General features: G+C 41.7%; 1 protein-coding gene and 1 long non-coding RNA gene across 4 annotated transcripts in view; both read right to left on the bottom strand.

Annotated features, from left to right (window-relative positions):
• Nucleotides 1-1,123, bottom strand: part of LOC309530827 — a 102,918-nt gene extending 101,795 nt beyond the window's left edge. Inside the window, exon 1 of one of the 3 annotated variants that reach the window (XR_014218911.1) lies at nt 854-1,123. This is a non-coding gene — a long non-coding RNA (uncharacterized lncRNA). The remainder of the gene's footprint in view (nt 1-853) is intronic. The other 2 variants (XR_014218912.1, XR_014218913.1) reach the window with 2 other exon arrangements.
• A 7,780-nt stretch (nt 1,124-8,903) lies between these two features.
• NR0B1 (nuclear receptor subfamily 0 group B member 1) lies at nt 8,904-13,733 on the bottom strand. Its single transcript, XM_082219986.1, has 2 exons — nt 12,278-13,733; nt 8,904-10,102 (listed from the first exon to the last, which is right to left on the bottom strand). Exons 1-2 carry the CDS (start codon nt 13,008-13,010, stop codon nt 9,858-9,860), a joined length of 978 nt encoding a protein of 325 aa, XP_082076112.1. The 5' UTR covers nt 13,011-13,733; the 3' UTR covers nt 8,904-9,857.
• Between the last annotated feature and the right edge of the window lie 2,221 nt (nt 13,734-15,954).

Genomic DNA, 15,954 nt, shown 5'->3' with positions numbered 1-15,954 from the left:
TGAAATACTACCCCTCCTCAATGAGGCAGAACTTAGATTCACAAAATGTTTAGGGGGATGTGTACCCCTGCGTCCCCCAGAAAAAGCACTGATTCCAGGGTAATCTATGCCTGTAAATATCAAGGACTGGGGAACCATAGTGGGAATGAGTGTAGCCAGGATTTTTTGGGGGGGCAGAACCTATGTGATTGGTCAGTTAGTTATTTCTATTGATTTACTTGATCTGGGGGGCAACTGCCCCCACCCACCCTTGGCTACGCCCATGGAAACACATCCTGCTATAGGGCTTCCCATAGGCTTTTGGTTGGCTCTTATGGGAAACAAAATGCTGGACTAGTGCTGGGCCTCTTCTTCCCTTATGTTAAAATTATTTTTTGAGCAAGCTGAGGTTTTAACTTGGGTGGGTGCTCTTTTATCTGGAGGGTGGGGTTGTTTTAAATTGTTGTAAAATATCATATACTCATCAGGATTTTTGGAATTGTGGGCTGGAGTATTGTTTAGGGGCTTTCATTGAGGAACATATAGTTTGTTAGTGTGTATACACATAAGCATTGTTAATTGTTTTGTTTATTTTTATTATGTATTTTGTGCTTCGTATATTGCAACTTTTGTGTTGTGAACCACCCTGAGACCTACAGGTATGGGTGGTAGACAATTTTTATTTTATTTTTTTACATTTTGAATACATAATAAAAGACAAATTGAATACATAATAATAATAAAAATAATCTTACGTTTTCACTTGATGGTACAAGTAGATTATACACTCCCCTCAGCTGCAAAAAGCTCTTAGTACAGTAAACTCAGCTGCAATATGCCTCCCATTCAATTATAGTTAAAAGTGAATACTCACAATCCCAGCTCCCTCAGAGACGTCTGTACCAAAAATGCAGAACAGGGAGGCAAAAACAAACAAGTTGTTCAGGCTTTGGCAAGGACTTTTCCCATAACCGAACCTGCTCTGCTCGGCTTAGCACAACCTCCGACAGTGAATCAACGTGTGGAACTAAAGGGAGAGAGTCGAGAAATCAGACGGGAGGAGGAAGTGCGTGACACACAAGCAGGAAAGACACAGAAGGGCAAGAGAAAGCTTGTTTATCTGGCAGAAATAAAAGATTTTGCTGACTCTGGGCACTTCAGTAATAGCAAACTGTTTTTGAAAGGAATACCAGCAATGAAAAAAGGGGGTGGGCTTCTTGCTACTGAGTGCTGAACTTGTTTGTAGCAGCCTGCTTGTAGGAGTTGCTTACACATCTTGTGATTCTCCAAGTAGCTCATTGTGGAAATAGAACAACATGAAGGGCTAGTAGCGTCTGAACTACACAACACAGCCACAATTAAGTGTTTGACTGTTGCAGCCTGCTGCAATTTCTGTTGGCCCATGATTCCCCCATCCCAGAACCTAGGGACGAGTTTCACCCTCACCAAGCTACAGTTCCCACAAACTACAGTTCTCATGATTCTTTGATAAAAGTCATGTGCTTTAACAGTTCTTTGGGTGTACGTGTGTGTGTGTGTGTGTGTGTAGTGTGTGGATATTATATATATATATATATATATATATATATATATATATATATATATATATATATATGCAGGTTTTGGTGTCTTCGGGTGTCTTCCCGTGTAAGAGTCGGGGTGTCTGGGCGACGTTTCGACGAGGTCTCACTCGTCATCTTCAGGCTGGTGCTTTCGGCTTCTTGTTACTGGAACAGAGCAGAATCTGGTGTTTGAGTTCCTATAAATACTGTTGAGGGGTGTATATATACACACACACACACACACACACACACACACACACACATATATATATATATATATATATATACACACACTACTATACTCTATATATGTGTGTGTGTGTGTGTGTGTGTGTGTGTGGATGTGCTACATGTGACACTTTTCTAGACATTACTGAAGCACATGAAGGGACATTTTGAGTTAGTGGCAGCTGTGGGTCCCCTTTAACACCTAGTTAGGCCAGCAGTTTGAAGAAATACCTGTGGAGCTTTTTGCAGTCTGTTTAGGATTTATTTGCTGTACTGCAGGAGTTACAGTTTTTTCTTCTAAATAAATCTTTTCTTTTTATTTGTCCCTTGGTTTTTGAAAAGCATTTGTGATCCAGAAGCCTGAAGTCCACTTGACACACATTGCAGAAGAGGATTGAATGTTGTGTCAGAAAACAGCATGAATTAAATAGGAGGTGCATTCATACATCTTTTTTTCTGTTTAAATTCCCTAGGAACGCATACTTATTGGAGAAAGCACACAATACAGTAAAATGCTGTAGACACGAGCAACAATGCAAAGGAAGATCAGTTGCTAATACGTACTAGTGACTAGATGTACTAGTTGCTCATAAATACTTTCCATATCACTGTCATTTAATTACACAAACATAATTCTACCTTGCTGTAATCATCATGCCTCCTATTTAGTAAAGTGTACTGGGCACCAGAATGGAAGAAGGAACCAGAATGGGATGGGGTAGCAGAAAGAATGAACCCTGCAGTATGCTGGAGAATCATTATTATTATTATTAAATATATAATAAACTTGCTTGTGTGTTGCATGTGAGTGCAGATGTTGCTTGTCACTGTCAACACTGCATTGCTTTTGTCAGGAGCTGCTGGGGTCTGTGGACAGCAGTCCTATGTCATAAACCACTAAGTTCTGTGACCTGGTGAAGGACAGATAATAAATGTAATAATAATAGCAACAACAACAACAACTTCAGGTGGGAGCTTCTCAAGTCCTGGACTGACCCTGTCCACACCAGTTGGCCACTGGCTCCTCCTAGACTGGAAGTAGTACAAGAGGATTGCAGTTAATCCTTCCTTGAGCAACAAAGTTGTCCTCTGATGTGTTCCTTGGTTGCTTTTCAGGCCTAACTTCTGGCTTGCTCCTGCTTCCTGGTTTGTCCTTTGGTTCTTAGTTCCTCTTCATTCCTGACTACTGGCTTGTCCCAGGGCTCCCAGTTCCCATCTCATCTCAAACCTGCTACCCATCGCTCAGCTCTGACAGCTGCTACCAAAGTGCTTAGGTTCAGGGGCCCCTCTGTGTTCTTATTTATTATTTAAATAATAAAGACACAGTATTGTAAGGTAGTGGGGGGGGATGTTTATGAGCTCCATTCAGCTTCATGGTGCTTTTGTCTCAGATACACAAACAACAGCCAAATTATGTGTGTACCAGGATATGCCTCTACATATACTTTGTGGCATGAAGATTTATTCTCCAGGAGTTTGGCAGAACTCAAAATCTCACTTGGATGAATTAATGTTAAAAAAAACCATGTAAGAAAGAGTTTGTTTACCTTGCTGTTTATTTTTAAGATTTGTCATGTTCTGTAAGGACAGTACCTGGTAGCTATTCTCATAACTAATCCATTTTATATTTTACTTCCATATGAATTTTTATAATAAGAGAATGTGTAATCTACAGTGTAATTTTTCTGCAGCAAATATATTTCTCCAATTATCACCTAACGCTTTGGGTGGCATGTTAAATGTAAGCATTTTTCACATGAGGTTTCTTGAAAAATGTTAAAACATTAACTGCAATACCAAGAAAATCCACTAGATGAAGTACTCCCATCCTCAGATGCACAGAACAATTGGTGCAGTTGTATTCATGTTTTAGTTACTATGTTTAGCTTCTTAGTTATATAGCTATTGTAAAATCACAGCAACACCTTGGGAATCGTATTTGAAACTACATTCTTCTGCATTTAAGATATGTTAACCGATCTACATCTCATAGGTTTAACAGAAATCTGAAAGCCAATGAAAAAGCTTCCTGAACATATAAGCTACTTTGTTTATTTATTTTTAAGCAGATGGCAAGACACAAAAAGCCTTTTCTATAAAAATTACTCCCCTTTTTAACTATCTCAAATTTATTTACAGAAAATAAATGTCAAGCTTCTACTGTGAATAACTTTGTGATTAGAAAAGGAGGACACTGGCATTATGTTAGTTTCAACCTTGACAGCCACTGTTTGGAAGAATGTACAACAGCTGTTTTCTGACAAAGGCTATAGAGGCTAGGATTGTTAAATAACATGTGAAGATGTTACCTTTAGCTTGAAAGGCCTAAAATGTACTCTGGAAACACTATTTAGAAATCAACATTTTTCAGTATACACCTAATAAAAGGTGTCTGCCAAAGTATAGATACTAAGAGTATGAAGACACAGTACCACAGTTGCCAAAGTATTGCCGCATGCCATCATCCAGTACCACCCTGGTAGACCCCGCCCCCTGCTTACCAGATGTTGTGCAGAGGCTGGCAGCAATGGCAGGGATGGGTGGGGGTGCTGAAAGCAACATAGCACTAGCCACTCTCTATCTCAGTGTTGTGAAAAAAAGTACCAAGTGGGGCGATTACTGCCACTGCCATCATAAGAGCGTTGCTGGATCAGATCAAATGCTGGGCAGCATTCTGCTCTCACAGGCTGCTAGCATGTGAACCCCAGGGGGTTAGCCCAAGGGTTAGCCATCTCTGATGTATAGGAACTTTCCCACATTATTTGGTGGGAAATTAGAGGCCATAGCTTTCAGAATTTGAGCTCATGAGTCAGAAGACAGTGTGGGAGACAGAAACTAGAAAGAATTGAAAAGGAGCCAGAATGAATCAGAAGGAAGCAGGGTTTACTTATCAGATATCCCAGGCATTTCTGTTTTGACATTTCAGAACTGATGTTAGAGAAAAGCAAATTTGTCCTTGGGCTGGGTTATTTTTCCAAATCTATCTATGTCATCCTTTTACACAATTAGTTTTATGGGATGCTTTATATGTAGTTTGGAATTATACATGAAGGCTGCAATCTTAAACATACTTACCTAGAAATAAATTCCATTGAATTCAGTGGACTTGCTTCTGAATATACGTGCCTAGCACTGGGTTGCACTGGTGGTATTTCTGGGTGAGTTAGCTGTTTGTACTATCTGGCATTTTTAATAACACATCATTTGAGGAAGTTCCCTGGACTTTCTTTGATTATTATTTACATGTAGCATCTGGTCTGATTGCAGTGTTTTTAAAAATCAACTGGAGTTTATTTGAAACTGCTAGCAATTTATGAACATGCTTACCTGGTGCATGTCACAGAGAGTGAATGAAGTCAGTCTGTGTGTGGTAAATTGGTCTAAGTCAGTGTTTCCCAACCTTTTTTGGGCAAAGGCACACTTGTTTCATGAAAAAAATCTCGAGGCACACCACCATGCCAGATGGGGAAAGGTCACTTTTTACTTATGTAAAAAGAAATAAAAAAATAGTAACAGCATAGAAGGTAATGGTTAGGCTAGCATCCCTCTTCCAAATATGCTAGGTTTTTATTTGCAGGGACTGTTCTACATGGGAAAGCATTCAGCACTGTCATTCTCCCATCTGCCATCTGAATTGGTACTATTCTGGGTCAACTTACTCTGCTGCATGTGTAGATGAAAATGGCACCAAGTGTGGGGGAGGGGGCAGAACAGGTTTCAGATACAGGATATTAAGCATACATGTACTTCAGATTGAACTGGTTGCTTGCTTTGCAAGTTTTCATTTCCCAAATGACTGCCTTGGCAAGCGCAATACCTACCAGGCTCAACGCCGTTCTCGCGCTACCGCTTCCCGCGCTCTCAAGGACCCGGGAGGAGGAAGGCGTGAAGGCAATCCCAAAGGTGCGAAAACCTCGCGCATGCGCAGGCCTTCCGCCTGCGACAGCCCAGTAGGCCGGCCGAAGCGAGCGGCGATGGGATGTGGGAGGGAGCTCGCTTGCCGCCCCGCGTGTGCCTATGTGGGGCACGTTACAGCCCCGTGACGTCAGCGCCACGCAGGCAGCCAGGCAGGCAGACGGCGAGAGCCCCGCGCTGGGCGGCCTCTCCTCGCCGCTGCCGCCCGCCTCTCGCCGCCCGACTCGCCCGCCTCCCTCCCACGGCACACCAGGCAACGTCTCGCGGCACACTAGTGTGCCGCGGAACACTGGTTGGGAAACACTGGTCTAAGTTATGTCCACTTGGTTTTTATGGGCAGAAGCAGGATCAGTCTGAGGGATGTAGGGATGGCATGGTGGTCTACCAGGATTCTATTGCCCTGACCAGTCCATTCACCTTGTACCATGTTGTGAGTGTGGTTTTCTGAAATTACAGTAGGTGCTTAGAACAGGATAGGGATTCTGTTAGCATAGCATCTGTCCCATTTTTCAACAGTCTCCATGCATGAGGTACGGTAGCTTAGTGGTTTGGGTAGGGGGGTGTTGTGGTTCCCCCAAACTAGTTGTCACATAATTTTCGTAAGTAACAGCCTAACTACATGTGATGCTAAATGCATAGCTGGCAATCACATCAGTGGTTTTTGCTTATTTAATGAAGATGGAGCCAATTTTCATAAGGCTCCCAGCATGCAGGGAAAGGAGTTACAGTGGTACCTCGGGTTAAGTACTTAATTCATTCCAGAGGTCCGTTCTTAACCTGAAACTGTTCTTAACCTGAAGCACCACTTTAGCTAATGGGGCCTCCTGCTGCTGCCGTGCTACCGGAGCATGATTTCTGTTCTCATTCTGAAGCAAAGTTCTTAACCTGAGGTAATATTTCTGGGCTAGCGGAGTCTGTAACCTGAAGCGTATGTAACCTGAGGTACCACTGTACTGTATATTCCTTCCAAGCCAAACAAATTAAATAAGTCAGTGGGTGCTTTCCCCTCACCCAGAACCCATAGCTAATTGCAGCATGGGTCAGGGGAATTTTCATGAGGACTGCAACAAGGGAGGGAAGTGTTACTATTTTAAAAGACAAACTATGTGCTGTATTGCATTAATCTTGCTTTAGTAAGAATTAGATTTTAAAGTGAACTTTTGTTACAAGCTGCATGGATTTCTACTATTTGTTAGATTTGAGCGTATATAGTGTATTTTATATTTAATAATAGCATTACTGTAGTGCATTGTATCTTTTATACCAGAGCTTTATGAGACAATGGACTCAGCCCAGAGATAATTGAATTCATCTAGGGCCAAGATGAAAAGAACCACATGACGAGTGCCCTGTATCCATGGCAAGTTTGGGCTTGAGTTTCTTTAACAAACAGCTTATGCGTGCGCACACCAACTGCAATACCGTTTGTGATATATGGGCTCTGCCATTCAAAAGGGAAAAGGTAATATCCAAGCCCTTGAGCATACCTGTTTGGATTGCAGCCAACCGTACAGTGGCATCTGCACTGCAATATGTTTATAGCACTAATGAGAAAAGTGTATATTGAATATCATGTCAATTTGCAGGGACCATATGCTGCATGTATGGTTCATAGCCCAGCATCAGGAACCATGAACACAACTCTGTTTGCTAGAGGCATAGAGCACTACCCTACTGTGTGCAGATTCCAGTTTCACAGAGTAGCCGACAGTACAAACCCATATATGTCTATTCCAGAGTAAGCTCATTATATTTCAGACTTCCTGATAAGTGTGTGTAGGGTCCCAATCTGTAAGTCAGCTTATACTCATTAGTTTCTGTTATAGGACAGAGGTGAATGTGTCTCCCCATCTCCCCCTTTGTAACCCATCAATGCCAGGGTTATAATTCATAGAATCATAGAATCATAGAATCATAGAATCATAGAGTTGGAAGAGACCACAAGGGCCATCGAGTCCAACCCCCTGCCAAGCAGGAAACACCATCAGAGCACTCCTGACATATGGTTCCTATTTCCTATTTATTGTATTATAAAATGTTGCATGCCACTTTCTTGCTGGAATGGTAAATTGTAAGAGCAAGATATCAGCATATGCATATTAATTACAGTGTTCTATGTGCTAGCTGGGAGGAACTTTGTCCAGGTTTCAGGATGTCTAATTAACAACAACATAATATGGGGCAGATGGGTCTTATCAACCTGGGAAAGTAGCCCATCTAGAAGGAAAACTGTTCCTAAACCTCTGCTGCCTTGAGAGATGTCTTTGGGAAAAGAAAAGGCTAAGAAGTAAACCCTACACAAATCCAGAGTTAGACCCTAACCCTAAATTTAATAAGTAAGAAAACATATGTTCATTACAGGGACGTTTACCAAACCTTTGTGCATTTGTGTGCAATTAAAAAAACTTTCATCAATGCCTGTAAAACTTGTGAGATATTTATCAGTCCTCCTTGTGCTCAATCACGCCAATCTCAAGCTGTCAGCAAACATTTTATTTCCCTAGTTGCATGTTACACACCCATGGCTGATGGAGCGCATTTGGTTTCAGGAGTCACATATTCTGCAGGCCTGCAGTACATATTCTAGTGGTTTTCTATTATTTTCACACCTACACAAATGTACCTAGTTACAAAATATAGTCATTTTGCATTCTCTTTCTTTCTGTTCCAAACAGAAACTTTAGTCCCTTTCTAAAACCACTCAGAAGATTTGGATGCAGCACAGAACAGCAATATGCAGACTGTATCTATGTGGTGTTAACAATATTGAAAATGACACTTGTCCATTAATGTAAGGTTTTAAATTTAATGTTGTGAATATTCTTCACCTTGAGTGAAGAAGATGCACAACTTCTCAGCTCTCTCACTGTTCTATTATTTACAACAATAAATCATGTGACATAACTATAGCAGTATTTTTAATGCATTATTTGTCCCCTATCCATTAATTACTGCATCTAGCTTATAGTGACTTTACTCTGGTGTATTTATAGGAAGTACAAATGTAGTTTGGAAACCTGGAAAAAGCTTCACCAATTACCGATATATGATCAAGTTTTGTGTTGGAAATGTCATGTAAACTGACATAGAATTAAGGAAATTTCTTTGCAAACAGAAACAGCATGTGCTGTTCTTAAGACAAAATGAGAGAAGCGCATAAATATTCTAATCCTTGCAACAATGATTCAACTTTTAGATTAATGCCACTGATTTCAAGGATGTTTTTGTCCACAAGTTTATGATAAATGACTCAGCCTATGTAGACAACATGCAAGGAAAAAAAATAAATTGTTTGCATTAATTTACAATTCTTACAACTTTGTTACAATTTACTGTGTTTACAGGATAGAGTTGGTTCCAGCTTCAAATATACATGGTATTGAATCTCTTGCAGCCAACACTTACATATCAGGCTTTTTTCCAGTCTACATAAATGCAAACAGTATGTCTTTAAAATAACTTGTGTAGTGAAAACAATCTTCTTCACCCCTTGACCTGATCCAAACACTGCTCTAGGGATTCCAACTTCTCCTGATATAATAAAGTCTATCCAAAGTCCCTTAAGTAAAAAAAATATGAAACTTGTCAGGATAAATATGAAAAGGCAGAACATTACACCATATTTGGTCTTGCATGCGTTCCAAGAATATAGGATCATAACAATGAATGACATAACGGAAAAGAGAGACTTCCTATTTTGAACACAATACACAGATCTGTCTAAGTTTCAGTTAAAGATATACCAAAGAATATTCACTCTGCTTTGGGAACTAAACTGAAATCCTATGCACACTTACCTGGGAATAAGTTCCACTGACTATATTGTGGGACTTAGTTCAAGTAAACATGTATAGTTGCACTCTTTGTGGCTTAAATCCTATGCACACTTGCCCAGAGTAGGCTCCACTGAACACAATGGGGCTTACTTAGAAGTAACATGCATTGGATTACACAGTTCTTTTTTTAAGGGCTGCAATATGTTGCTGGAACTTTTCAAGGTATGAGTATTTAATAAAAGCTAAGAGCACTCAAATGATATTTTATTACTGAATACAAAAATACTATCTATGTAAAAACAATAAGTTAGTTTATTTTACAATACTTTACACTACTCTGTTGTGGGACATTTCATGTTGGATTGCTCTATTATGTAGTTATAATTCACACATGGCTTCATAATTTTGCACAAAGCATCTCCAACAGCATGTCATCCATATTCACTGTTCCAATGATAGGCCTAAAGAAAAGTTCGGAAATAACATTAGCATTAATAGATCCGAGCATAGACAGAGCCGCATTCAGTTTGGCAAATCTTGTCTGGTCCCCTCTGTGAATCATTCTGACATGTTCATTTAGGGCTTGCTGTGCTTCTTGCTGCAGTCCCTGGATGTACTGTACACACTGCAGCCCAGGCAGATCTAGAAGGGTAAAAAGAAAACACATGAACATTAAGTCTTCTCTTCATAATACCTTTTTATGTGCAATATACACAACTGGAAGTGACTTACTCTATTGTGCAAAATGGCTGGAAAGTAATCGGAATTAACGGAGAACAAAAAAGTACTTCACTGAACTTTTAGTAGCAAGACAAGTCTGATAGTCATCATACCACTATAAGAATATAAACACAATACATGAAGCATGTGTTGTGAAGTGTACAACTCTATTTCTTTTTACAAAATGGATTTTTTCATGCTCATTTCAGGGAACAGAGGACACGCCCACCCACTACTAAGAACAAATGACACTTTCTACAAAATTTATTAACTTCTCTAACAAATATGTTTAAACCTATCAGTTATAAAACTCACCAATCTACTTTTAGAAATAAAAATGTCCACAAATTGACAAAGGTAGCATGGGAGGGAGAGAGCAAGAGAGAAAAGAAGGCTTGCCCACAACCTGTTGACAGCCAGTATCATTCATATTAAAATGTGCATTGCAGCCATACTTCCAAGGTTCTACAATGCAAATAAAAAAGCTCTGAATTACCTTTCCAGCAACAGCAATACTGCAACAGACTTGTGTCAAGGAGCAATTACTATTTTTATTTTTGTGCCAAAATGTGATAGTATCAAATTAAAAATTCAAGTGCCATTCTAAAAGCTGTGTTTCCTATACAAATGAAATGTATCTAGTTTTGATTGCTTACAACAGTATCTTCTATTTTAAGGTAACATATAATGAATGTAAATATTTTCTAATGCCTTAAGGCAGCATTTCTGGTTCTGACCTCTGACACCATTTTTAAAATGTGCTTAATTCATTTGATTCTTTTATAATTACCAATAATTTCCTTTCTTTCTCCTTTCTTCAACATTACTATTTATTTAGTATAAATTATTACATGTTAATTATTAGTATCCACTAGATGTGTTAGTTTAATGGTCAAAGTAGCAATTTCCCCTGAAAATAACTTTTTAGAACGTTTCAAAATGAGGTAGTTGAACATGTTTCCTTACAATTCAGTACAACCATTCAGCCCCTAAGTGAATCTATATATTTAATACACAATAAAACACCCTCTACCCTTAAACACCACAGTACTTGATCAGAACACAGGGAGTTTCTAGAGCACAAGAAAAACTTTGCTCATGAATCCCTTCTTTCAGAAGGGGTCTTTCAGAATCCCTGTTTTATAAGAAATTCTGAAGGAGAGAAAGAGAGATGACAAAATGAAGATATTCTTAGCTTTGCAGCCCAGCATTAAACAGGTTTATCCAGGAAAAAAGCTCCATGTGCGGTCTGTTTTTCTGAACATAAAACTGGATGCTGTTCTGCCAGGCTAAGCAACGGGAAACTAAAAGAGCACATGGAAACTGTTTTTATTCTCTCTCCCCAAAAAGCCGAGCCTGCTAGTATGCTTTATTGCACTTTTGTTACTCTCTGAGGATATTACATAGCCCATGTTTTAGGGGAAATTTCCCTGAGCAGAACAGGTAGAGCGAGTTCAGACCCTTTCCCCTTTCTTGTCAAGTCTGCCTGTCACTAGCGCAATGAAAACCCTCGAAGACCACGGTTCCCAACGTGGAGCAGGGGGGCAATTTGATTTGTAAGGGAGGCAATTCAAGAACAAGTTATTAAGAGTTAATGGCCTTTTAGTCTTCCTCCACTTGAATAGTTTACTTTTTGAATAATACAAATCATGTGTCACGGGGGGGGGGGTTGTTGGATCATCAGGATTTTAGAGATGCTGAGGTGGAGCATGGCGAGAAAAAGGTTGGGAACCACTGCTCTAAGACTTTCCAGAGTCTCAGCAAAAGAAAACTTGAGTTGCCTTCACGCTAATTCACCTTCTGATGTTATGTTCAGGTAAGGCATTTATTTTTTTAGCTTTAGAAGTAAAGGCACGAAGGCAGGACCAACTACCACGACACCTATTCCCCCCCCCCCAAAAAAATCAGCCTTTTTAAACAGAGCTTCTGTGCTATTCGTAGCTACTTGGCAGGAGGAAACCAGCTGAAGAAATCCAACAGGTGGTGCCTGTGCTAACATGGCAGGGCGGGGGGGGGGGTAGGAAGAGAAGCTAGCCGTGACCCATGCCTCGCCCCCAACTCCCCGCGATTCTTTCCCGCCAAATTCCCCGCGCTTACCCGGATTGAAGAGCACCGTCCCCTTGAGGTAGGCGTACTCCTTGGTGGTAATGTCCAGGCTCCAGCACTTGCCCAGGAAGCTTTGGATGGCTTCGATCTCCTCTGCCGACGGAAGCTTCGGGCTGCTGCTGCTGCTGCTGCTACTGCTGCTGCCACAGGTCGCCGCCGCCAGCTTCTCCTGGGTCTTGTGCAGCAGGAGGAAATGGTGCTGCGGCTGCCGCCGTTGCCGGTGCTGCAGCTGCTGCTGCTGCTGCTGCCTCTGCTCTTCGGCCCGCTTCTCGGTCAAGATCCTTTGCAGCATGCTGGGCTCGGTGGTCTCCACCGTCTCGAAGTGCACGCGGTCCTGGGCCAGCCCCAGCACCAGCAGCGGAGCCCAGGAGCTGCGCACCAGCACCAGCTGCTCGTCCAGGGGCAGCTCCTGGAAGCTGGGCACGTTCTTGACGAAGCGCAGCGTCTTCACCAGCACCGCCGAAGCCGCCTTGCACGCCACCTGCGGGCTCTGCAGAGCCACGCGCTTCTGCGAGCCGCACGAGCAGCCGGGACACGCCGCGTGCCCGCCCGGACTAAGCGGTGGAGGAGGAGGCGGCGGCGGCGGTGGAGGAGGCGGCTGCTCGCTTCCCGCCTGCCGCCGCTGCTGCTGCTGCCGCTGCTCCTCGCTTTTCAGGATATTGTAGAGGATGCTGCTCTGCCGCCGGCTGCCCGTGCAGCAGCGGCATCTTTCCACGCACGCCATGGCTCCAAAGGGAGGCGGCTGGAGAAAGAGGGCTGGAAAGAGCGGGGAAAGCTCGCCGTCTTCCGCCCCTCAGCCGAGCGGAGTGCTCGCCCTCGGCTCGGCCCTTAACTTTATAGCGCGCGGGCAGCTAGAGTTCAACGGCGCAGACGCTCCTGAGTCGCTGAGGGAGGGAAGAGGCGAGGGCGAGGGTTGGGTGGGAGCGGAGCCAAGTCCCGGCGCCAACTCCACCTTCTCCCGCTCTCCTCCTCCCGGCTACACAGCGGAAGCGCGAGGCTCCGAGGCGCTCGCCTTTGTGCTCCCTTGGTCAATGTGGCCCCGCCGTCTCCTGAGGCGCAATATTTACGGGCGGCATTGCGTTGCCTTGCTTTCGTTTCCTTCCTCCTCTTTCTTTAGACTCGGCTTCAAGGGCAGGGCAAAAGTAATGCCCATATTTATATATTGCCATCCCTTCGCCACCCCATTCCCTCTTTCGATGGAGGGCTCGGGGAAAGCGAGGAGGTTCTTTGCAAACAGCCAAATAATTGCAGAGCAAAGTTCAAGGAGTTAAATTGCCTGCGAGTAGAGAGTCTCTGCAATGATCTAATAAAGCGCCCTGGGTTTTATGGAGACTCATCAAAGGAATATTTCCTTCTAAGAAATCCAGGTGTTAGAGAACATTCTCTAAACTATTTTTTTTAAGCTTAATTTCAAACCACTTTTGCTTCCACGTTATTGTTGGTGATTAAAAAGCAGGCACACGCCAGTAATTTGGTTTTCTTTCTTACTATATATTTTGTAAGTTCCTTGCTGGATATATGAATATCGTATACTGCAGTGCAAGCAAATATATATTATAATATTAAGGGAAAGAATATGCCTGTGGCACTGCCTTTTTCTTAATCACAAGATTACAAATCTGCGGGGCTATTAGCTCTGTGTTATTAGTTATCTAGGTTATTAGCTCTGAATTGGCAATGCTGGTATTTTTATTTTATGCTAACTATTCTAACTTTAAAATCCATAATAAGTTTAATTTTAAAGGTGGTGCTAGAGGTCATTCCTGGATATGTGTATCTAAAACAGCAGTGCATTCCACAAACCAGCTAAGCCACAAAGTATTTACACCAATGCCAGTTCTTCATCAAAAACAGGAACAATGTGACTGAAATTCCTGAGGCCTCTTCCTGTCCAACACCACCAAGATATACTTATAGATGCAGCCCTCCCCCAAAAAACCATACACACACACCTACATACCAAATCCAGCTCAGAATCCTGCAGAGCAGAAGTCTTGGCAACTCTAGATCATTACAGTTATAACATCTCTCTCCACAGGCATCTATTACTTCACTTTCTTTTCTCATCTTTTATCTTTTTCTTGATTACTCTTCTCTATGCCTCCTCATCTTCTTTGAAGTTCTTTTTATACTTTCTCTTAATTAAATTAATTGTAAATCAGGTGATAACGAATGAATGTAAAATACAAAAAGGAACTAGGCAAGGGTGCCCGCTATCACCATTATTTATCCTGGTTCTGGAAGTACTTGCAAGAAATATAAGAGCGAATAAAGAGATTAAAGGGATAAAAACTGGAAAAAATGAATTTAAGTTGAAAGCCTTCGCTGATGAGCTAGTAATTACCATAGAAGATCCAAAAAACTCTCTCCCTAGAGTAATAGAGAAAATCCAAGAACTTGGGGAAGTGGCAGGATTCAAATTAAATAGAAATAAAACCAAGTTATTAGTTAAAAATTTAAAAGAAGAATAGAAAAATGATTTGGTGCAAAGTATTGAGATAGAAATCCATAAAATGTAAAATATTTAGGGATATGGTTAACAGCAAGAAATATAAATGTGTATAAAGACAATTATGAAAAAGTATGGTCAGAGATAAAAAGGAATTTAGAAATATGGAGTAGAATGAACCTTTCCCTACTAGAAAGAATTGCAGCGATAAAAATCAATGTGTTGCCTAAAATGCTCTTTCTTTTCCAGACAGTCCCAGTAATGGTTAAGGATGATTGCCTAAAACGATGGCAAAAGGATATTTCCAAGTTTGTCTGGGGGGCAAAAGGCCAAGGATTAAACATAAGATACTTACAGATGCAAAAGAAAGAGGAGGCTTTGCCCTTCCAGATCTCAAATTGTATTACGAGGCTGCATGTTTGGTCTGGATTAGGGACTGGATAAAACTGGAAAAGGAAAAAGCATTAGATTTGGAAGGTCATAACAGATATGGATGGCATGCATACTTATGGTATGGGAAAGGGAAAGTACATAAAGAATTCTACAATCATATAATCAGGAGATCATGTGGGAGAGGTAAAAAGATTTAATAGAACAAAAAACACCTTGGTTGTTATCACCAATTGAAGCTTCGTTACTCAAGCTGCTTGGTAAAAAGGGGAAGTGACCTACATATAGAGATTTATTGAGAGTTCAAGAAGGAACATGGAAATTAAAAGATTATGAGGAAATCAAAGACCATTTTCAGAGTTGGCTGCATTACAGGCAATTATATGAGAGGGATGCGGGTGGTGCTGTGGGTTAAACCACAGAGCCTAGGACTTGCTGATCAGAAGGTCGGCGGTTTGAATCCCCGCAACGGGGTGATCTCCCGTTGCTCGGTCCCTGCTCCTGCCAACCTAGCAGTTCGAAAGCACATCAGGTGCAAGTAGATAAATAGGTACTGCTTCGGCAGGAAGGTAAACAGCGTTTCAGTGCACTGCTCTGGTTCGCCAGAAGCGGCTTAGTCATGCTGGCCCCATGACCTGGAAGCTGTACGCTGGCTCCCTCGGCCAGTAAAGCGAGATGAGCGCAGCAACCCCAGAGTCGGTCACGACTGGACCTAATGGTCAGGGGTCCCTTTACCTTTACAAGGAAGATAACAAAAAAGGGTTTAGCTATACAATCTCTAGATTTCAAAAGGAGATTATAGAAGAAGTGAAGATACTGAAGAAAGCAT

This window comes from Podarcis vaucheri (assembly GCF_965113315.1).
Source record: "Podarcis vaucheri genome assembly, chromosome: 4".
NCBI classification, from domain to species: domain Eukaryota; kingdom Metazoa; phylum Chordata; class Lepidosauria; order Squamata; family Lacertidae; genus Podarcis; species Podarcis vaucheri.
The sequence above is the reverse complement of the archived record's forward strand: the minus strand, read 5'-3'. Positions and strand labels throughout refer to the sequence as shown.

Bases quoted from the DNA above. Each gene is read 5' to 3' on its own strand.
- NR0B1 (XM_082219986.1), bottom strand. From the start codon at position 13,010: ATGGCGTGCGTGGAAAGATGCCGCTGCTGCACGGGCAGCCGGCGGCAG. The intron at 10,103-12,277 runs GTAAGCGCGGGG...TTACCCTTCTAG, and splicing joins GACGGTGCTCTTCAATCCGG to ATCTGCCTGGGCTGCAGTGT.